This window comes from Podarcis pityusensis, assembly GCF_964106645.2.
Source record: "Podarcis pityusensis genome assembly, chromosome: 1".
Lineage (NCBI taxonomy): Eukaryota > Metazoa > Chordata > Lepidosauria > Squamata > Lacertidae > Podarcis > Podarcis pityusensis.
Window position 1 is genome coordinate 57154839 of NC_138028.1, and position 23538 is coordinate 57178376.

Here is a 23538-nt window from a genome sequence, read left to right on the forward strand (position 1 = left end):
GTGCTTGTGGCACTTCTTTAAAAGCCTAACAAATATACCAGTCCAAATGTACAGGTGCACAGCCCTTATTTGCTAACTTGGAATTTTGAAGTCAGAACTAGCATGCATTCCTTGGAAATGGCTGGAAAACAGCTGAAGTGCCATTTTGAATAGTTGGATACAAATCCGAGCCGCACATCTGGCAGGCCATTTTCGAGATTCTTCCAATATTCCATTTAAGTTTCATGATGGAAAACTCATACACTGGCCATATTGTGTGTAGGTGAATCCCTGTTTCTCCATGCTCAGCAGGATATGCCATTATCCTGCCTCCTCTCCATCAGCCACCACCTTCCTCAAACTCTAGTAAGTCTCCCATTGCTTTTAAAGCACTTTCCTCCAAGGCCACCAGCAGTTATGTGGCACATCCCAAGTTGCCTGTGTGCAATAAAAAGAGCAATTTACTTCTTCTTTCCTTTCCAAATCTCTCTTTATGAGAAGCTGCAGCCAGTGTATGCGGCACTGCCTTTGACATTTCAGGAGTCGCTGAAGCTCTGGGGCTCTGGGCTTGAGTGCCAACCCGGAGAAATGAGAGCCCCACTGAGATAGTAATTGGGGAGCAGAGACAGGTGATAATGAACACGCCACATGCTAAGGCCAGAAAGAGCTCCAGTATATTCATGTGCATAAAAAACAGGTTTCTTGATCAGATGGTGGGCACTCCTCTAAAAATGGATGGATTACTACCCAGTGTCAATTTTGCATGAGTTCATTCACAAGTCTGATCTGGTTCCACATTAATCTGCTATTATTATGGCCAGTCAAGCAGTAATAAATCAAACGGCAATGTTGTTGCAAACTGTGCAATTTTGTGGATGAACTGTGGAAAGACAACTTCTATCCTTAGTTTTTGCAGTTTGATTTTTGGTTTACCACTTGCTGGATGCAACTATGGAATGCAATGGTCCAATGGAACAACCTTTGCCAACCTGGTGTCCTTTGAAATGTTTGAACTACAACTCCCATCAGCCCCAACACAGCTGTGCTGGCTGGGGCTGATGGGAGTTGGAAGTCTGAAACATCTGGAGAGCACACCTAGCTTGGCTAAAGCTTGAAGTAACTTCATTGCAATGCTCAATGGAAATTAGATTTCATCAGATCAAACTGTTTATACCTGTAGTGTTATTTTGCAGTTGCAATTACTACTTCTTCAATCCTCATAAAAGGAAAGTTAATAATATGCACCGCAGTGTACAATAAGTGTATAAACTGTGGAATGATCTGATGGTCAGGATTAATACTTTCTGCATGGAAAATAAAATGTATCCCCTCGCTGTTAGTCACAGAAGATAGAAACTGCTCTGATCCTGGTGCTCCACTCAATGGGTACAAGAAAATGATGGACGGTACTGCATTGATGAACGGACGGTATGCAAAAATTGGAGCAGTCATTACATTCTTTTGCAATAACTCCTATGTTCTCAGTGGCAATGAGCAAAGGACCTGCCAAGATAATGGAGAATGGTCAGGAAAACAGCCAATTTGCATTAAAGGTAATTTACAATCCCTTTTATGTTAACTAACAAATTTGTTGTTTTTTACATTGGCTTAGTTTTATAGCGGAGACATAATGAGATACAAGCTGCTTCATGGCAAATATCAATACAAGGATGGATTGGCACCCATTGCAGAGGCAGACAGTTTTTGCCAATCATCCTCCACTGCTCTCAGTGAAGTTAGAATCTACTCCAGCAGATGTGTATTTCTAGGTTTTTAAAGTGCACATATGCACAAGAAATGACAAAAACTCATTTTCTGCAAAATGTTTGCACCAGAACCTAAAGATGGGGCACTTTTGGTTTGTACTTGATGGCTTTCAGTGGTAAGTCATGGGGGGCTACAGGTAAGGAGGTTCCATGGCTCAGTTATCTTCTTATTCTCCGGTGACCCTACCAACATTTGCTTCCACTGACTGGTAGGGTTGTAGTGTCTTCCAGATCAACCTCGACCATTGTCTTGGCAACTGTTGGCATTTACTGTATTTGTCTGCCTTCTGGCATTGACTCTTGTGCCAAAGTTTCACTTGCCTTCCAGACTTCCCTCCAGGTTCATGCCTCTTGCTTTCCACCCTGCCATCTCTTTATCAGTGTGATCTTCATTATATATACTTGGAAGGAAGTCATATTTAAATCCCATTTATTTCAATGGGAACTGAATGTAACTAGGCTGCAATCCTATATGCACTTACCAGGGAGTAAGGTCCATAGAGCTCAGTGGGATTTACTTCTCAGGAAGCATTCAGTAGGGACGCGGGTGGCGCTGTGGGTAAAACATCAGCGCCTAGGACTTGCCGATCGCATGGTCGGTGGTTCGAATCCCTGCAGCGGGGTGAGCTCCCGTCGTTCGGTCCCAGCTCCTGCCCACCTAGCAGTTTGAAAGCACCCTTAAGTGCAAGTAGATAAATAGGTACCGCTGTATAGCGGGAAGGTAAACGGCGTTTCTGTGTGCTGCTCTGGTGCCGGTTCGCCGGAGCAGCTTCGTCACGCTGGCCACATGACCCAGAAGTGTCTGCGGACAGCGCTGGCTCCCGGCCTCTAGAGTGAGACGAGCGCACAACCCTAGAGTCTGTCAAGACTGGCCCGTACGGGCAGGGGTACCTTTACCTTTACCTTAAGCATTCAGTGGATTTCACAATTAGTCTGGATCCAAATGTGTCACTTGGAATGCTACTCGCCCCAAAGTGGAAAGAAGCAAAGGAAAAATGGAGACAAAAACTTATGGAATATGCAGAAATGGCAAAACTTACCAGAAGAATAAGAAATCAAGATAACAAACCTTTTATAAAATAATGGAAATGGTTGATTGAATATTAACAGATAAGAACACTGGTAGGATTATTGCAATAACCTGCAGTTTCATAAGAGTATATATTTAAAGTAGATAACTAAATGAGTAAATTAAATGAATATGGATATGCAGAAGATAATAAAAAAATAAATTTAAAGAACCGCAGAAAGAGGGGGAAGGAAGTCAAACTTTGAAATGTTAAATTGATTGTGAAACTAATGAAATGTATAAACTTGAAAAGTATAAATAAAAACCAAAGGTGTCATTTCTAACATATAGTTATCCAAATAAAGGGAGGTACCTCTGACCTGCCCAATTGCTATTGGACTACAGCTCCCATCATCCTTGACAATTTGCCATGCTGACTGTGACTGATGGAAGTTGTAGTCGAGTAACATCTGGAAGGCCACCAGTTCTCCATCCCTGATCTAGAACTCAAGCTAGTTTACAGTATTTTAACATGTACGTACATTTAAAATGCATGGCTAAACTTCTCTCTGAAAATACCGTATTTTTCCATGTATAAGACTATGCTTTTTCCCAATTTTTTAAAGTTTGAAATTGGGGGTCGTCTTATACACAGAATGTTTAAAATATTTATTTCTTAATTTTGGGCTCAAAAATAGAGCTCGTCTTATACATGGGGGCGTCTTATAGACGGAAAAATACGGTAGCTGCTTTGAAAAGAAAACTCAGGTGCCGCTATTTTGTATACTGATTGCCTCTCATCTTGAGACATTGCTATTCGGAAAAGGAAAGGATGGACAGGTATATGAAACATAACTTTCAAGTTCTGAGCATGGAAAAGCATTGTGGAACACTGTATTTTTTCCCCCCTAGCTTGCAGAGAGCCAAAGATCTCTGACTTGGTGAGACAGAAAGTACTCCCTATGCAGGTTCAGTCAAGGTGAGATTGCAGTGTCTTAACTACAGTGTTAATGAGCAATGTTGATACCTTTTTCCTATGTGTCCTAGCTTGTTTGGGCATCCTACCAAATGCTTTGCACGAATAACACTGATGTTCCAGAAATAATGGTTGCTAGTTGGATGGGGGTATCCTGGGTATAGACATCCAAACTGATGAAGTTACCCACAAGACAATACATACTATAGGTAGAGATGGTCACAGATGTTGTATCAGTAAGCACTGTAACTAATAATGCAACAGGTGAGACATCCCAGGACTTTCCTATGGATTGCTGATAGATCTGTTGCAGCTTTGATAGTGAAACCTAAGAGATGAAATGGTGGGGAGGATCTTCCGAGATCCTACTTTTAATGATAAATTGACTGATTTATGTTAAAGGTAAGCTCTGGACCAGGCTTCCTCAACCTTGGCCCTCCAGATGTTTTTGGCCTACAACTCCCATGATTCCTAGCTAGCAGGACCAGTGGCCAGGGATGCTGGGAATTGTAGTCTCAAAACATCTGGAGGGCCGAGGTTGAGGAAGCCTGCTCAGGCCCATCTCACAGCTTTAAGCTTATAAAGGATGCTCACACACAACTCCCAGCACTTGAATGTCTGTCTCTACCCCGCCAGTGGGGCATGGCCATACATTTTGAGCAGCCATTTTGGAATCCATGGCACTTTCTCAAAATTCCAAATGTGCCCACTCACCCAAAAAAGTTGGTGATCCCTTCTGGACACATTCCAAAGAATTTTAGATCCACTTGCCACAATCTAGCCCAATTAATTAAACCCACTGCACATCCACCTCTGATCTGGATTCTGAGCAATGAAATCTATTGGCTACAAGAACGCAATTAAATCACTTCGGTAGCGTTTAAGCACATACACAGTTTATCTGAATTGTACCAATTAAACCAGGCATGGCCAGACTTGGCCCTCCAGCTGTTTTGGGACTACAACTCCTATCATCCCTAGCTAACAGGACCAGTGGTCAGGGATGATGGTAGTCCCAAAACAGCTGGATGGCCACGTTTGGCTATGCCTGCATTAAACATTAGCTTATATGTGCCATAAAACACTGTGATGACAGGTTTTGGGTGATATTCCTATATTCTTTATGCATCGAAACAGAGAAACCCCTTTGCATCGGCTCTATTCGTCGACGTTTAACAAGCAGAAGCTGGACGTATACCCAACCAAAAAACCATTACTACCATTTGGAGAACTACCTCCAGGATTCCAGCATCTTCACACACAGCTTCAGTATGATTGCATTTCTCCTTTCTATCGTCGTTTGGGAAGCAGCCGGAGAACCTGTCTGAAAACAGGGAAGTGGAGCGGGAGAGCTCCTTCATGCATCCCAAGTAAGAAGCCTCTGAAACATATAATACCTTGGAGAAAAACCAAGACAACAGCAGCAATAATAATTTTATCTCTCTTTTATGACAGTCTGTGGAAAGGCAGAAAACACCACTGTTCCAAAAACATCCTCAACCAGATGGCCGTGGCAAGCAGCCATCTATAGGAGGCCCAATGGGGTGAAGGTTCCCAGTCACAGAAAAGGGGCCTGGATATTGATTTGCAGCGGGGCCCTTCTAAACGAGCGCACAGTCGTGGTGGCAGCCCACTGCGTCACCAATCTGGGGAAGGTCACGGTTCTCAAAGCAGCAGACATCAAAGTCGTTCTCGGCAAGTTCTACAGAGATGATGATAGAGACGAAAAGACCATACAGAACTTGCGGGTGAGTAAGGCTTTGAGGCGCCATGACACTGTGCATGTGCAAACAGGTGCAAAGGCCTACAGAAAGGGACTGCTGCACATTCAGGGCTCCGTGTTGAAACAGAGAGACCATCTGGAGACTGCAAATGTAAGTACGGTCGTACCTTGGTTCTCGAACGCCTTGGTGTTTTGGCTCCCGAACGCTCAAAACCCAGAAGTGTTCCGGTTTCCGAATGTTTTTTGGAAGCCATACGTCCAGCGTGGCTTCCACTTGAGTGCAGGAAGCTCCTGCAGCCAATGGGAAGCTGCGCCTTGGTTTTCGAACAGTTTTGAACAGTTTCGGGAGTTGAGCGGACTTCCGGAATGGGTTACGTTTGAGAACCAAGGTATGACTGTACTTACATGGTGGTAGATCCCACTAAAATCACAAAAAATAAAATAAAAAATGTTTTAAGTACATGACTATGATTAGCACATCACTTGTATTTTTAAAATAATAATGTCTAAATCAAATTTACCAACAAAAGCTGTATGATTGTGTTACATTGTGTGTGTGTAATAATATAATATAATAATATAATATAATATAATATAATATAATATAATATAATGGGATATATTTCTATTCTACTCTATAATCTTTCACAATGTGATTATATTTCAGTTTCCTCATTAAATGTTTGGCATCTTAGATGAGATTGCTTTTTTTAAAAAGTGCCAGCTAATACCAGTGCTAATTAGAAAATATATTTAGTAAGGCAGGCATCCAGTATACCCTTGGCTGTGTGCATCATTTCATTTGCTGACTGAATTTTGGAGGAAAAAACAGTGAAAATCTGAAATCTTAAAGCTGAACTTGTAAATTTGTTGTCCCTGGTCAGCTCTGCTGGAAGGTTTATTCAGCTGTCATTTGGATCAAGTAGGTTTACCAACTTGAAGTATTATAAGATAACATCTCAGGCAATTTCCTAGCCAGCTATTTGTTACCATGAAACCCATTTGTAGGCAGAGGGCCTATACATTGCTATGATCACTCTGCTTGTTAGGATTGCCTGGTATTGCAAAATCATCACCTTCATTTGCCAACGTTTTAAAGAAATTTTCTAGTTGGCATCAAGAACTTTTTTTAAAATTCTGAAGGCTCTACGCGTTCTCTTCTAGTGACCCAGACCAGACATTCAGGAGTACTGCACTACAGAGTATTCCCTCTCCTTCCCCCTGGCCCTGGTCATTCCAGATGCAGAATTTTTGCACTTCCAATACTATGATACCTCCTTCCCCTGCCAGTCTCTGAGAAGCACCCCACAGTATGTTTGCAAAGCATTCTGCCATTCAGCTGTGAAATGTATGCAGATCTGTCCAGTGTAAATGACCTTGCTACAAAATACTGAATTCTAGCTACAGAAATTAGAGTTTACATGAAAACATGTGGACCTTCCCCAAATTAATTTCCATTGGTGAATGAAGTATTGTTAGAACAATAGCCATTTGATTTCCTATTCAATAGTGTAATCTACCAAAAGATCTTTCTAAATAATGACAATGAGTCACCAGCAGCAATGGGACCACCTTACAATGATTGAGACACCTCAGAATTTCCCAGTTGTATATATTATGTTCCAACACATTTTTGGGAACTGACTGTTTTAACTGGCTTGGTGCTGCAATGTTTTTATCGTAATCATCTGTATGTTGTAACAGATCACACACAATGTTCTATTAATATTTATATTTTTTAATGATAGCTTTTCCCCTGGTTTTTTTTTTTAGCTCTTTCTATTTTAGCCTCCTTGAGTCCCTTTCAGGGGAAAAGTATAATAATAATAATAATAATAATAATAATAATAATAATAATAAATTTCAAGTAAATGGTGAACTGAAAATGAAGCCGTTATAATTTGTTGACTATATCTGGGCTCTTTCCTAGATTTCAGCAATCATAGTTCACCCTAACTATGACCCTATCTTGCTCGACTCTGACATTGCTCTCATTAAACTCCTGGACAAAGGGAGAATCAGCAGCCGTGTCCAACCCATATGCCTGGCATCTATACGCGATATCGATCCACCCGCGGATGACTTGCAGATAATGATCACTGGCTGGAAGATCCTGACAGATGTTGCCGATCCGAGCTACAAGAACGACACCCTCCGCATGGGGACTGTTCAGATGGTAGACTCCCTGTTGTGTGAGCAGCAGTATGAGGAAAACGGCATCCAGGTCAGCGTCACCGAGAGCATGTTTTGCGCCAAGCAGCACCCCACCGCCTTTTCCAACATCTGCCCTGCTGAGACTGGAGGCATTGCAGCTATAGCTTTGCCAGGAAAATCATCTCCGGAGTTAACCTGGCATCTCATGGGGTTAGTGAGCTGGGGCTACGATAAAACATGCAGCCTAGAACTCTATGCTGGCTACACCCGAGCCATCCCTTTCAAAGACTGGATTGAGAAGAACATGAAATGAAACACTCCCCCCACCCTCCCCTCCATTTTTTTTTTTTAATGTTAAATATATTCATTTCTCTCACAGTCTCTGATACTTTAGATTTGTCACCCCATTGATGGAACACCTGTGGAATAAAGGTGAAGCAGGGGTCTCAGCAATTTGATACAGACTAGCTATCAAGAGGGACGTGGGTGGCGCTGTGGGTTAAACCACAGAGCCTAGGAATTGCCGATCAGAAGGTTGGTGGTTCGAATCCCCATGACGGGGTGAGCTCCTGTTGCTCGGTCCCTGCTTCTGCCAACCTAGCAGTTCGAAAGCACATCAAAGTGCAAGTAGATAAATAGGTGCCGCTCCAGCGGGAAGGTAAATGGCGTTTCCGTGCGCTGTTCTGGTTCGCCAGAAGCGGCTTAGTCATGCTGGCCACATGACACGGAAGCTGTACGCCAGCTCCCTCAGCCAATAAAGCGAGATGAGCGCCGCAACCCCAGAGCCGGCCACGACTGGACCTAATGGTCAGGGGTCCCTTTACCTTTATCTATCAAGCCAGACCACTTCATCTGTGCCAGAGGCTCTAAACACAGCAGATGGGTTGGCATGTCTCAGCTGCCCCCTTTTCTCCTGGTGGGAGTAGGGCGTGCATGGATGGTGGGTTGTTGTACCAAAAAACACAATGACCAGAAGTAGCGGTCTTCAATCTATATTTAACGATCACCTGAATGAAACAATTAGAATTATTTTCATCTGAGTCTGAGACAGAGATGAGGCTGGAAAGAGATAATTGGGAGGTTGGATGAATTTGTTATGGTCACTTACAAGCTATCTATATTGCCGTATTTTATGTTGTATTATTTGCCCTCCTGAGTACATTACACATTCAAATAAACAAAGGTTTCTTTTAAACCTGAAAACCAACACTTTACCATTTATTCCTCTGAGTCTGATCGATCAAAAATAGTTTTTCTCACTTTGGACAGGTAGAACCAGAAAAATGTAGACCACTGAATCCTATCATTTTTCAAAAGTTCTGTCTTGATGGATCCCCTTCCTCATTGACTTGTTTAATGTGTATGCAGATAGAAGAGGGTTCTGGCACAAGTTCCAGGACCCCATGTCAGTTCATGAGGAGGATTGGCCGTTGTCCCACAAACACTGAGACTGATCCCTTGAGCACAATTTGAGGTTGCACATTGCAGGGAGTAAGGGTAGGCAAAGTATCTTTCAGGCAAGTTTCCCTGCTGTTGCTAATGTTCTCAGCAGTGAACCCCTGAGAACCTCCAAGCAAGAATGCATTTTGAAAACCTTTGATCTAATCCACTGAATTATGGTCCTCCATACTCAGCATTCTAAGAGCTTGGTCAATATCACTGAAAGAATAATATGAGCCAACAAATACCAGGGTTCTTCTAAAATAGACTCTTTTTCAGGTATTTAGTGCCTTACTAGCTCCTGAGGACTAACCCTTGCCTGTGCTTGTACTTGGGCATCTTATTTTCATTGTTGGGTTGACATTTCCTCTTCCAGTCATAGAAACTGCTCATGAACATCATTTTGCACTGGTTCTCAGGAGACCCAAGCAGGTTACCCAATACTATAAGACTGCGCAATCCTGGTCAATAGAAAAGAAAACACATGTTTGGAAATCCTATTTTTAAAGTGTTTCTTATCTGAACATGGTCTGAAACTTACACTTGTGAAAGGAAATTAGTAGTGGGATTATCTGAAGACATTAGTTTCAGGGTAGCATATAAGTCTTTTTAAAGAATTCAAACACACAAATAGATAGATAAACAAATAGCATTCTCTTCAATTTCCATAGACAGAAGCATTTTCAGAATCATGACCATTTTTAGCTTTTAATTACTTAATTTCCCCTCATCAATTACATGTTGCTCATATTTCAATTTACTGCACTTTCAAACAGAAAATTACTCCTGAAAAATGTTCTTATTGACAATTTAAAAAGAACATATATGCTAGGAATTAACTGCTAGTGAACATCAGAAGTTCTCTTTTCTAGTTAGATATTACATTTACATGATTTTTTAGACGTTTGAAATTCATCAGAATGTGTTTGTGGGTCCTTAGTGGCACAGAAGTGAAGAGCAGCTTGAGAAAGGAATTTAATTGTTTGCTATGGCATGCCTTTGCTTATCCAGGAGTCTCCTCCATTTATAAAATAAAGGGGGGGATATGTCTTTGTCTCCTTCACATACTTTTCACCATAGTGATTGTATTGCCTTCAAGCAAGTGACTCCCCAAGAGGAAAAACTGAGAGACAGATGACCTTTGCTGTATAAATTCAATAAATAATAATAATAACGTGGCAAGGCTTCAGCACAGAATAGGTTCTTTCCAGTACCCGAAGAAATCTACCTCTCAAGTGATTCTAAATGGTCCACTGCAATTTGATGGCCTCATTTGCTCTATGTTTACTCAAAAGCAAGTCTCATTGGTTTCAATAGGAATTGTGTCCAAATAAGCATGTTCAGTGTTGAAACTTTGGCCAGCAATCCCATGTGCACTTACTTGGGAGAAAGTCCTATTGAACTTGTGGGACTTACTGACGAGTAAAATTGTACAGAATCTGGCTGTATGTTTCCTTTCCCTCTTTCTGGTTTCCCCTTTAAAAGGGTGTTAGTGAGTTATTGTTTTATTTTGCTGTCACTTGTCATTATTACAGCAATTATCAAGCAATAAAAATGGACTGCTTTCTGTAGGAATCACTTTTATTTTAAGGCATATCAGTGGACTGGGAGGTGGGCAGGCTGATACAGAGGGCACAAGAAACAGAGGAGTGTTATCCCAATCACAAATAATGTGCAAATATGTATATATATTCCAAAAGTATATATATTGCTAAAGAAATTGCATCACTTGCATGTACGTCTTCCAGCAGATAAGAAACTCTCGCTTACTTAACACAGTTTAGTGTTGAACAATCTCCTTGAAGGCTATGTCAAATACTCTACTGTACTAGTATAATAACCCAACTCATGAAAGTAAAGACTAGATAATATTGCTTAGAGCAGGCATACTCCAGCCCTCCAGATGTTTGGGACTACAATTCCCATCATCCCTAGCTAACAGGACCAGTGGTCAGGGATGATGGGAATTGTAGTCCCAAACATCTGGAGGGCTGGAGTTTGCCTATGCCTGGCTTAGAGGATGTACTTGTGGCAATAGGTTTCCAAATTCAAATCCCAATATATGGGGTTGCAGAGCTAGGAAGGATATCTCCCTGAGTCCTTGAATTATGGCAGCTATCCTGGGTAGATGGACTAATGGATTAGATGATTTGCTGTTCATTGTAGATGAATTAGTTACCTAACGTAAGGCTCCTTTCGTGAGTTTCCCACCTCTCATCTTGTTCAATGGAAACTGAAGTGCATGGGCATTTCACCAGATGTTGGTCTACAAGTCTCATCATGCTTGACCATTGGCCATGTTGGCGGGGGCTGATGGGAGTCAGAGTCCAGCAACAATAACTAGAGGCTCACAGATTACCCAACCCTGAAACAAGAGAATAGGATTTAATTATCTTCAATAATTGCATTGTAAGCTGCCATGCAGCTGTTAGAAGTACAGGGGCTGTGTCAAATGCACCTGATTATCTTAGTGCTGGGTCAGGGTGTATTTTGACACAGGGTTCAAGTTAAACCCAAAGCAAGGGGAAAGCCAGTTTGTATTACAAAAACCCTGATAGAAGTCTAGATCCTCTTAAGAGAAGTGCTGAGATTGATAACGGCGTTTGACAAGGGAAAAAGAATTGTGCCATTTGAACAAAGTGTAGAGAGAGCTGCTTCATACCCTTTGCTGATCTGCACAATTTGATTTGATTCTTGAGAGTCTTTTGCTGGCTCATAAAACAAAATCTTTCAATGAAAGCAGGCTTTGATGTAGAACCTAGTATTCCACAGAGAGTGCATTTGAAGTGTCTAAAAGGCATGCTAAGGTTATTCCTGCTGCAAATCTAGCATCTCGCTATTCATTTTTGTGTATATATATATATATATGTGTGTGTGTGTGTGTGTGTGTGTGTGTGTAATATTATATTTAACTGTACCTTTTAAGATAGGACTTGGGGCCTTACTACTAGATAACCCTTGGGGTCCCTTCCAACTCTACAATTCTATGATTCTCTGTTATACAAATATGCATGAAACAGAATCTAAATTGTCATTATAAAAATTTGGGAGGTTTCAAGAGGAGCATGGCTTGGAGTAGAGAAATGAGACGCTTCATCTCTTCCCTATGTACAGCTGTCCTACTCTAAATTATTTCCCAAACTGTGTTTCCATCAATAAATTTCCAAAAGCCCCCTTGTCCATTCCAAATTGTGTCCCCTCCCTGAGTTCCTGCTCATTTTTTAAAAAAAAGTTTTCAGGGTTTTCTTAAGTTGTTTTGCTTTTATACAGCCTCTGTCAGATAAAGGGTGAGGAGAGCTGGCTCAGTAGAAAAGACAACATGACTCCTGTATCTTTAATAGTTGGGTAGAAGATGGAATTTCAGCTTGCCACACAAGCTATACAACACGGTTCTGAGAAAAGCTGAAAGGTCCCATCTTGCATATATTCAAGGTTAAACTAAAAGGGGAGGGTGAACCCTGTAAAATTTAAGAACATTTGCTTTTGACAAGGGAAAAAGAAAAAGGGACGCGGGTGGCGCTGTGGGTAAAAACTCAGCGCCTAGGACTTGCCGATCGCATGGTCAGCGGTTCGAATCCCCGTGGCGGGGTGAGCTCCCGTCATTCGGTCCCAGCTCCTGCCCACCTAGCAGTTCAAAAGCACCCTTAAGTGCAAGTAGATAAATAGGTACCGCTTTATAGCGGGAAGGTAAACAGCATTTCCGTGTGCTGCTCTGGTGCCGGTTCGCCGGAGCAGCGTCGTCACGCTGGCCACGTGACCCGGAAGTGTCTGCGGACAGCGCTGGCTCCCGGCCTCTAGAGTGAGATGAGCGCACAACCCTAGAGTCTGTCAAGAATGGCCCGTATGGGCAGGGGTACCTTTACTTTTACCTTACCTTGCTTTTGAATGGAATAGTATTGGGATACATAGACCAACAGTCTGACTCAGAATAAGCCAGCTTCAAATGTTCCCAGGCATGATTGTTCATAGTTATAGTAACTTTGAATAGAATCTGTGAACTGGTAATTCTCGCCCCAAGACAGCAAAAGTCATAACAAAGTGATGCTTCTGAGCAAGAGCAGAGTGCCATTTCTTTATCGCTGAATGAATGCACAGCTCCCAAACATCTAAAACTAACTCTTGGGTCTCTCTATTTGATCTTGTTTCACACTTCCTTTTTTGGAGATCAATAAGCTAATGAAAATATCAAGATTGCAACCTTATGCCTCCTTAACCTTAGTATAGGTGAGCACCATATCTGCTGAGCGGACATGTATAGAATAGCACATGTAAGTGAGAGATAAAACCGATATTTGCGTGTAAGTGCACTGATGACTGGTTAAATTTTGTGGCCAGTACCGTGACCAAGGCTAATCATTTTTTTAAAAAAATAAGAAGTACCATTTCTGTCTACACGGAGTTGGTCATGTCCACAGTATAGAAGATGGCAGGATCCCCAGGGACATGCTCAACAGGGAGCTGGCTTCAGGTATTCTGCATTATAAAGTTGTCTGCAAACATGACATGAAGGTTCGCAACATCAACCCTGCCATGTGATCATTCCTTGCCATAATGCCTGGAGACAGGTTGTGTATCCATAGCAGTGACCAGAGGAGGGATGACCACTGGGAGGAGCTCAGAGAGAATAAATGCCTTGGTGCATCTGCAGCAGCACAATCAGACGCCTTCATCTGACCCAGCTGCAACAGCAACTTTATGTATTGCCAACAACAGATTTATATATTCTGACCACCCCCTAGGACTATGTTGATCATTAGTACTAGAACATAACATTTATATTTCATCTTGGGACCTAAAGATTGTACAGAAGGGATGAAGGGCCTTTGGAGAGCTTAAAACTTAAAGGTCAGGTCACACCTCCATATACTGGCTCATTTATATGGTCACCCTTGTATCATTGCTACCCTTCCCAGGAAGAAAATATCTCAAAAATGTGGAGGTCTAGAGATACAGCTATCACTTCCCTGCAGTAATTTCTACAACCATAGCACACATTTCCAAAGTAGTTTGCCCATGAGAACTGATGTGAAATGTTCTCCATATGATTGCATCCTTGGAAAATACTGAAGGGACAATCCACTAAGTACATGATCCACCCATGCTTTTACCTGATCTCTCATCATTTGATTCCTGGATTGGAATTCTGGGAACTGAACACGTGGACTGGCTCAAGTGAAATATTTCTTGTTGTTTGATTGTGTTAGCATTACTTTGATGCTCCTGTTTTTGAATACTGCATGCACACACATATGTAACAGGCTGGACAGAAATAAAATTGCTTGACATCCTGTACCTTTAAGAGTCGATCAGAAGGAGAAATGTTTTTGCCCGTGTGCCTTTTTTCATTACAAAACGTTGAGAAACCACAGCTAGTGGAATTTTCCTGTCTAGAAGGTGCAGGAGTCCTCTCATGATTAGAAGCTTAGAACTAAGGGAAAAGATTAAGGGGAAAGGTTCTGTTTGATAAGGAATCAGATGAAGCATGCAAAAATATTTAGAGTCAGGAAGTGGCTTAGGAATGATAAAGGGCGAGGGAGCTAGCTGGAGGCATCTCTCATCAGCACCAACCAGCAAAGCCAAGAGTCAGAGATGATGGTATGTCCAGCAACATCTGCAGGACCCCCCAATTCCCACCTCTGTTTAGACATGTGTGATGTGGAGAGGACAGAAAAACAGGAAGTCAAGAGAAGAAGGAGATCACTGCAGTAATGTTGGTAAGAGTTGACCTGGGTCCACAGCACATGGTGTTTGCATATTCCTAGGCTAAGTACTATTTGTCAAATAACCCAGTCTGCAAAGATGAAGTCGCTAGAGATAAAGGAGGCATTTCACTAACAAGCAACAGAGGAGGTCAATATTGCCAAACTGCTTCTTTGCTTCTGCACTCCTTCCTTGAATTACAGCACAGCCATCTCTTTTTGTCCTGCAAGGAAAGCTAATGTACAACTCCAGCTTGACTATTCCCCTAGAACAGGCATGTCCAACAGGTAGATCGTGATCTAATGGTAGATCGTGGGGTTTTCCTGGTAGATCTCTTGCCCCTCAGTGATCGCCCCCCACAAAAAGGTTGAAAGCAACAGCAGTGGCTTCCTAAAAAAAGCTCAACCACAATGGATAGATCACTGCCAGTTTTTTTTTATACTGTGAGTAGATCGCAGTCTATTGGGAGTTGGACATCCCTGCCCTAGAACAATGATTCCGAGTACTCCAGCAGCCAGTGTTCCACTTCAGAAAAATACCATTTATATTCTCCTTTACCGTCTTCTAAGGAAGTTAAAATCTACTGACTACTAAGAATGCCAATTAAGAAGAAATTGTTTTGAGGAAGAGAAAAGCAAGCTCACAAAATGCTCCGAATTTCCCAGGAAAGCCCTCTCTTCCCCAGCTCTTTCCCCTGCCTTTTTCAAGTAGCACTGATTTACCACATCTCCAACAGAGGTCAGCAGAGCCTTGGAGGACTGACTCTTTATCAGTCATTGAAGTTTATAGATGCAGAGAAGCTGCTCATATTTCTTAATGGGCTAAAACGATGCTAACACATGGTGTATCTTCATGGTTTCTGGGAGTAATGAGACTCACAGAAGTTTACCGGTAGTTGCTAAGGGTGCAGGTGGGGGGATTTGTTAAGGTAGTGGTGGTTGGTGAGCCTGCCTTCTTTTGTTCATTTCATCATTCCGTTCCTCAAAAGATTGTATACATATAATTCAACATTAGACCCAGTAAGAGGTGTCAAGTTCGCTGCTATTGCAAACCTTAAATACAAAATACAGAAGAATTATCCTGCTGCCTTTCCTTTTCTCTAGGAAAAACTGCAGGGAGATGGGAAACAGAGTTGGTCTGTTCTTGCTTAACCTTGCTTACACCAACACTTTCATAAAACTGCCTGCAGGAACATGCGCAACCCCACACATAACTACTGAGAAGTAAGTTCCATTGAGTCCATTTAGGCTTACTCCCAGGTAAGGAGGTATTGAGCTGCAGGCCAAAGATGCCTTTTGGGACTTTCAAACAGATATGCAGTAGTGGAAAGAAGAAACAATGGCTCAGCCACTGAAGAAAGCAGGCAAGCTTATATTACCCAACATCCATTCCACACAAGTCACCCTCATCTCTCCAGAAGGATTTCTTTTAAAAGAAATGATAGGATTGCATCAGAGTCCCATAGTTTCTCTCCGTTTGGAGTTTCCAGAAACCTCCCTGGTTCTTTGGAAATCTCCCTAACGCTAGCGGATAAGAGCAGCCCTCAACGATAGGGAATCGTATCGAGCCATATTAATTCTATAAGGCAACTTAGAGAAAGAGAGCGGTCTGACTGGCTGAGAAGCTTATTTGGCTTCCTGTCCTCCTCTGTCTGCGCAGCGTTCAGTAAAGCCGCCCTTTGTCTCGTGTCGCGAGTATTAATTCATTAGTGTACAGTGGCTCCGCCCCTCCCGCCCGAGTTCCAATCGGATATCCAGGCACGTTTTAAAGGACAATAAATGTGACAGCATTGGAGTGCGGGGGGGGGGGGGTTAACCCCTTCTCTGCCGGCCCAGAGGATGCTTTCTCTCTCTCTCTCTCTCTCTCTCTCTCTGTATGTCTTCGTTCTACACATATGATCACAAGCGTCACTTGCCGACAGAATTCCAGCAATGCGAGCGCTTGCACTACTAATTAGTCCGACTTCCCAATTAGCTCTTCCAGGCCGCCGGGAGGCTCCGGAGCTGATAGCGAGTGAGTGGCCGGGTGGGGAGGGGTGCGCGCGAGCCATGTGGCCCCGCACCTCCACGGTAAACGGCGGAAAGGGTGTGGGAGGGAGCGGAGAGAGCCGCACACGCCTTGCAAGCCCGGCGCTAATAGGGACGAGGGGGCAATATATTCCCTCGTTAGCAGGGTGGTGGGGGAACCGACAGACGCTTGCTGCTGCTGCTGTTGCCACTGGGGTCAGACAACGAGCACAAAAGGAATCGATCGTCTGTGCAGGCTGGTGAGACAGTGGAGACGCCTCCCTCCCCGCCAGCTAATCCAAGCCATCGAGGAAAAGCGTCGAAATAATAATAGCAATGCAAGCGAGCGAGCATGAGGAGGGAGCGAGGGAGGGAGGGGGCGTAGAGTTGTGCTCGGCCTCGGAGTTCCCCAGCTGCCGATCTCAGCCCGGGATCGCCTTCATTCCTATAGATCCACGCGTCTTCCCTCCCGGGAGGGCTGCCCCCTCCCTTTATAAAGAGACTCGGGGAGGGGGATTTGCAACCACACCGAGTGATGTCAGCTCTCGCCTAAAATAGAGAGGGATAGACTGCAAATCCACCGTTAAAGCCTTCCAATCCAGCCTCAGCCAACAAACACCATGGCAATGTGAAGTCACCCACCGCCTCTTCCACATACACACAACCCCCTTCGCCTGCCTCCCTCCCTCCCTCCCTCGCTCTCTCTCACACACACAAACAAACACACACTGCACTCCCTCGCCAGGCAGCCCTCCGAATAAGCGCAGAAAGCCGAGGATCGTAGCGCAGGTGCCCACCAGCACACAGCCTCGGAGCCCTTGCCTGTAGTTTGCCATTGACCATCTTCTCTCTTCGCCCCCTCCCTCCTTCCCCTATTTCATCTTCTCTCTCTCTCTTTTTCCACTACTACCCTTCTCGCCTGAAGACATTCAAGCCTCTGGAAGGAGACGTTGAGAAACCTCCCTCCGAGTAGCAGGAGCAAGAGGAGGTGGCGGCGTCGGGGCTTAGATCTCGAGACCAGTCAAGCTTCTTGGATGATCGCCTTTCGGAGCCGGGAGGATTATACAGGGCAGGAACTAAAGGGGTTCTGCGACACCCAAAGATAAAAGGAGAAGAAGTAGTTTCCCCACCCGGAAAGCGGCCGCGCTTGGATTTCTTGGGAAGGCAAGACAGGGGGGCTTCCGCGGGACCATGGCATCGACAGAAGGGTGAGGAGGAAACCGGCTTTTCTGTTCTTTTCCCCCTTCCTTGGTTTGCCGGCAGGGGTGGGGTGAGAAGATCGGGCTGGGTCTCGAGTGGGTTGCTTTGCTCGCGCGTGGCTGTTCCGTTCCGTTGTTGCGTGTGGGCTTATCAGGCGGCGGGATTCTCCGCGTCCTTCCTGCCGACCCTACAGGATGAAAGAAGCATCCAGCTGCAGCTCAAGGCTGGAGAATGGCATTTCAAATATGAATCTCCCTTGGGAGAAGGAAAGAGCTTTTCCTCTTCCCTACCGGCTTTAACCCTTGCAAGGGCTGAGCGCTAGCAAACCGCTTTAATAATAATAATAATAATAAACTCAAGCTTGCTGTTATGTGCATCACAAGCCTCATTAAAAATCAGCGGGGCTTAGTTCAGAGTGGGCGTACACATAGGATCGGGCTGCAATCCTATATCCGCTTGCCTGAGAGTAAGCCCCATTGCACTTAATGGGACTTACTCCTGTGCAGGCATTGCACTGCAAGGCTGCTCTCCTAGGTGCACTTGAGACTTACTTCTGAATAGACACGAACCTGGCCGCAATCCTAAACATATTGAAGACGCAAGCCCCGCTGAACCGAGTGGGACTTCCTGCCGACCAAACATTTGTAAAACAGGAGCAAGAGCTCGCTGCTGCTTCCAAATTCTTAAGGGGTTTTGCAAGAGAGAGAGACTCGTGTCAAATGCCGTTTGCAATGCCCACAAGGGAAAACAACCCGGAATATTACGCTGGAGGGGGTTTGCGGGTTACTCAAGAGTTATGCATTGTGGAGCAAGCAAGCCAACACAAGTTTCTGGGTAGTATTCCTGCCGCGCGGGAATCTTGTTGGAAGCGCGCCTCTTGCGAAACGTTTCCCCGGGGCCCAAGTCAGGCGGCGGGCGGCGCTGGCGATTGGCCGCCTTGCTCGCGTTTGTTTGCAAGTTATTGTCTGGGGCTCCCGCGGGTTTGTCTCGCGTTCTCCGGCGTCTGGGGAGGGCGATCTCCTCTTGATCCGCGCGGGGCTGCTTGTCAGCTTGGATCAGCGTGATCTGCTCTGGACGGGACCTTGTGAGGACAGGGTGTAAAAAAGAAGCAGCTCTGTTTATGTCGGTTGCAGGTGTGGGCGTGCGCGCACTTCCAACGCGAAAAGGGGATTTAAATCAACCTGCTGCTGCTTCAGCTGCACATTGCTGGAAGGCGCGCGCTCACCCAATTGTTCGCACTCCTGATGGGAAGGGAAATATATGCCCAGTACCTGGACCAAGACAGGTTACCCGGCAGGAGGTTGTTCAAAAACTGCAAGCACTCAGCAGCTGCAAGCTCTCTGCTTTTCTGGGTGCAGGGACCCTGGTCCATAGGAAATCTCTGCAGACCGAGAAATCCGCCCAGTATTAATAAGGTGAAGCTCTTTTAGCGCCACCCTATCTATTCGTGTCTACTCAAAAGTAAGCCCCACTAAATTGCACACTTAATGATGTAACTCCAGCGAATGCGAATCTCATGTTGGGACAGTCCTGTGTTAGCACTGCTGGCATTTTCCTCTTTGCAGCCGTCCTGCTCAAAGGTAAATGAAGAGGGATTAAAGGAAAGGTAGTGGTTGGGGGATGCAAGTGGACATTGACCTAGATCTCATTGGAAGACGAACTGCCCATTTGCTAGTTTGCTCTGTGCAACCTATCAGTATAGATACTTCTTGTTTTAGGATGGCTACAGCACTAAATGCTATAAAGTCCCCATTGACTTCAGTTAGATATTTAAGCTTCTGCTGAACTCTTTCCTTTTGAGGTCATTGGAGCCTGAATGTAGGGCTGTATCGTTTAACCCGTGAGATTAATTATACAAACAGCAGGTGGCAAGTGTCATATTAAAAGAGCAAAGCCCACCTATGCATGAGAGGAGGAAGGTGAGGGGTGATGCTTCTCCTAAGATTATGTCCACTGTGAAGCATATGTGCATCATCTCCCAACAATGTATATTTTCTTCAATGCTATTGATTTCACTGGGCAACAATTTTTTTACTTTTTGAATGTTGTCTAGATTTCTACAACTGATTTAGGGTATTTTTTGCACTGCTGAATCAGGAAATGGCATTCGTTTCTCTCCATCAGGTCAGGTTTACTGTAAACTGAATGGTGGGCATTGATAAAGGTAAGTACATGTAAATTGCATGTTGCTTCACCATTTTTCAAACTTCAGGGCTTGAACTTCCGTTTCTTGGAACTCCTGGAATGCTCAGCGGCAGGGAGGTCTCTCTTCAGAGTCCAAGAGTAGTCAGCCATCATGACTGTGTCCCAGCGACCCTGATACCTGGTCTCCATCTCTTTCATGTCCTGATGGGATCTCTCCCCCTGCTCGTCACTCATTTCTCAGGAAACCGGTCCATATGTGAAAATAGGTAGTGCATCTTGACGCTCATGTTGCAGCTCAGGTTTCTGAAAGCAGTCGGCATGTTGTTGACAAGTTCTGCGTAGTTTCTGGCCTTATTGTTGCCAAGGAAGTTCTTCACTACCAGAACAAATGCCTTCCACGCTTCCAGTTCCACTTCATTCATTGAGTTTCCGAACTCTGGATCTCTGATGAGCTGACGGATCTGAGGACCGTCAAAGATGCCAGCTTTCAACTTCTCCATGGTCAATCCTGGGAAAGCCTGGCACAAGTAAGTGAAGCAGTCACCATCCTTGTCCAGAGCCTTGGTGAACTGCTTGATTAAGCCGAGCTCGATGTGCAGCGGTGGGAAGAGTATTCTGTCTCTGTCCACCAGAGAGTCATTGATGATGTTCCTTTCTTTGCAAGGCACCAATTCCTCCCGCACAGGCCAGTTGTTCTTCGTGTAATGCTGAGCACGGTCCCTACTATCCCACATGCACAGAAAACACGGGTACTTGGTGAAGCCAGACTGTTGTCCCAACAAAAAGTTCACCATCTTCAGGTCAACACAAATAAACCACTTATGCTGATCATAACCAATTTTCTCCAGCACATACTTCACCGCTTCATAGTTCTCCTTCAGTGTACTCGAGTGAGCCAGGGGTATAGAGGCAAACTGGTTGCCGTTGTGTAGCAGAACACATTTCAGTGATCGCTTGCTGCTGTCAATGAACAGTCTCCAGTCTTTGGGTTCGTACTGTGGCACTCCAAGCTTGAGCAGAAGCTGCGCAATATCTGCACAGTACACCAAGTCCTTCTCTTCCGAGAAAAAACGGAGGTACTCTTGATGCCTGTTGTGGAAGAAGCTGATGCGAGCACTGCCAGAGAGGAGGTTTTTTTCCTTCAATCTGGATGCCAACAGTTCGGCAGAGTCCTTTGACAAGCTGAGGTCGCGAACTAGATCATTCAATTCCTTTTGGGATAATGGATGTGGAGCATCATCTTCAAGAACCACTTCTTCTTCTTCATGTCCTTCAACACTGGAGGCATCTTCGTCAATAATGTCAGGAAGTTCTCCGAAGATAGGCACTGGAATTTCATCACAATGAGCTACAGGACGACGTGCTGATTGAAGATCAGGATACTTGAGGCTGCTACAGTTCTTTCTGTTGATCCCAGCCGGACCAATTTATGGAAGATTTCGAGGTTTTATGACTTCAAACTGATCCCTTTTCGACATAATAACCCAGAACTATCAGACCTGAACACTTCTTGTCATTAAAATAATCATTTCCAATCAAAACAATTATTCGACATGGCATTTTACCCTCACCAACTTCTTCTAAAATGCTCCACACAGGAGTACATGTGAACAAAAATGTAAAAAAATGACATGTGGCCATAGCTCAAAAACTTGACCTGATTGAGCAAAACCAATGTGATTTTTGGATTCAGCACATCAGATTCGTCCTAAATCAACTGAAAAAATGCAGACAACAAATTTGTTGTTAACCAGTATTTTGTATGCGGATTTAACAAATTGATTAACCAATGAATATACTAAACTTCCATTTCTTGAACTAGGTGACATCCTAGTTCAGAGTGCCTAATGTTGGCTAGATTGTTTTCATTGTGAAATGCTTTTCCAAAGGTTTGCATTTCCTCTAGTGATTGTTTAATAATAATAGATACATGCTGTTGTTGTTTTACTATAATTTGCCTAGCATTTCATCTCTGTATCTCAGTAGTTCTTATAACAGTTCTGTAAAGGTACAGCAATATCATCATCCACGTATGTACTGGATGGAGAACATGAATATAAGTTGCTCACCTGACATTTGAAGTAAGGATATCTAGCTCCTGGATCATAAACACTATTCAGGGATGGTGAACCTATAACTCTCCAGCGGTTGGGCCAGCTACAGTTCCCATTCTCCCTGGCCATTGGCTGTTCTGATTAGACATGCCTCAGGTCATACCATAAACATACATCAGTTTTTAAAACCCTAAACTACTGGAAAGACCAATATATTAACATGTCTTTTGCCTGAGACCCCTTACAATACAACCATTGGGGTTTTACTTTGGCCACTTCATGAGAAGAGAAGACTCCCTGGAAAAGACCCTGATGTTGGAAAAGATGGAGGGCACAAGGAGAAGGGGACGGCAGAGGACGAGATGGTTGGATAGTGTTCTCGAAGCTACCAGTATGAGTTTGACCAAACTGCGGGAGGCAGTGGAAGACAGGAGTGCCTGGCGTGCTCTGGTCCATGGGGTCACGAAGAGTCAGACACAACTAAATGACTAAACAACAACAAATCAACTCATACTTGCATATAGATAGTATGTAGTATTCATTTCTGTCTCTCCCCCCCACCCCAATCTGTATTTCTCAGTTTCTTCAGAGAAGTGCATATGTTCATTCTGTTTTAATAGTAAAAGTAATGTAGACATTGGGCCAGTTTATACATAAACATTAATGAACCTTCCTGGAGTTCTCAATAGTTTATGACTTGGCTGAACATGTAAACTGAAAAGCATTCTGTTTGAAGTGGTATGAGGCTGACATGCAACTTCTACCTGTTGTGTTTTGATCTGTAATGGCTCTTCGCATCTTCAAGTCATCATTTGATGCTGCAGTCATCAAATGGTGTGATTCAAAAGTGTAAACCAGCTCACTTATTCAAGGGAATTCAAAGTCCATGACTTTGGAATACAGAATAACATAAGTACTGCTCTGGAAATATTAGTATTACTTTAAAGTCACCGATGAAGAAATATTAACATTTCTGTGCCATAAGCTGTAATCCATACTTTTTGAGCAATTTCCAGAGTGGTAGCCACATTGTCATCCTATGCATGCTTACCTAGAAGTACCAGTAAGTATTATTGTGTATAATGGGGTGTACAGCCTAATACATATGTTTAGGTTGGGCGCCACGAGTTTTGTGGCAGCTCAAAGAGTAACATTGATTTGACAAAAGTGTTGATGGGCTACAGTTGACTTCATTAGAAGCAGGGAATGATATATCTGATGTTGTGGGGGGGGAGCGGGTGGCACTGTGGTCTCAATTACTGAGCCTCTTGGGCTTGCCGATTGGAAGGTCGGCGGTTTGAATCTGCATGATGGGGTGAGCTCCCGTTGCTCTGTCCCAGCTTCTGCCAATCTAGCAGTTTGAAAGCACACCAGTGCAAGTAGAAA

The 23538-nt window shown here is 43.9% G+C and overlaps 2 protein-coding genes across 4 annotated transcripts in view; both read left to right on the top strand.

Annotated features, from left to right (window-relative positions):
* Positions 1–8810, top strand: part of PAMR1 (peptidase domain containing associated with muscle regeneration 1) — a 54091-nt gene extending 45281 nt beyond the window's left edge. For both annotated transcript variants that reach the window (XM_080983273.1, XM_080983274.1), the window contains exons 8-12: positions 1320–1532; positions 3667–3733; positions 4868–5100; positions 5186–5478; positions 7384–8810. In XM_080983273.1, the coding sequence (XP_080839399.1) occupies positions 1320–1532; positions 3667–3733; positions 4868–5100; positions 5186–5478; positions 7384–7920 (1343 nt within the window). In that variant the 3' untranslated portion in view covers positions 7921–8810. The remainder of the gene's footprint in view (positions 1–1319; positions 1533–3666; positions 3734–4867; positions 5101–5185; positions 5479–7383) is intronic.
* A 9029-nt stretch (positions 8811–17839) lies between these two features.
* The window catches only part of SLC1A2 (solute carrier family 1 member 2), an 85110-nt gene continuing 79411 nt past the window's right edge, over positions 17840–23538 (top strand). For both annotated transcript variants that reach the window (XM_080983372.1, XM_080983371.1), the window contains exon 1: positions 17840–17961. In XM_080983372.1, the coding sequence (XP_080839498.1) occupies positions 17945–17961 (17 nt within the window). In that variant the 5' untranslated portion in view covers positions 17840–17944. The remainder of the gene's footprint in view (positions 17962–23538) is intronic.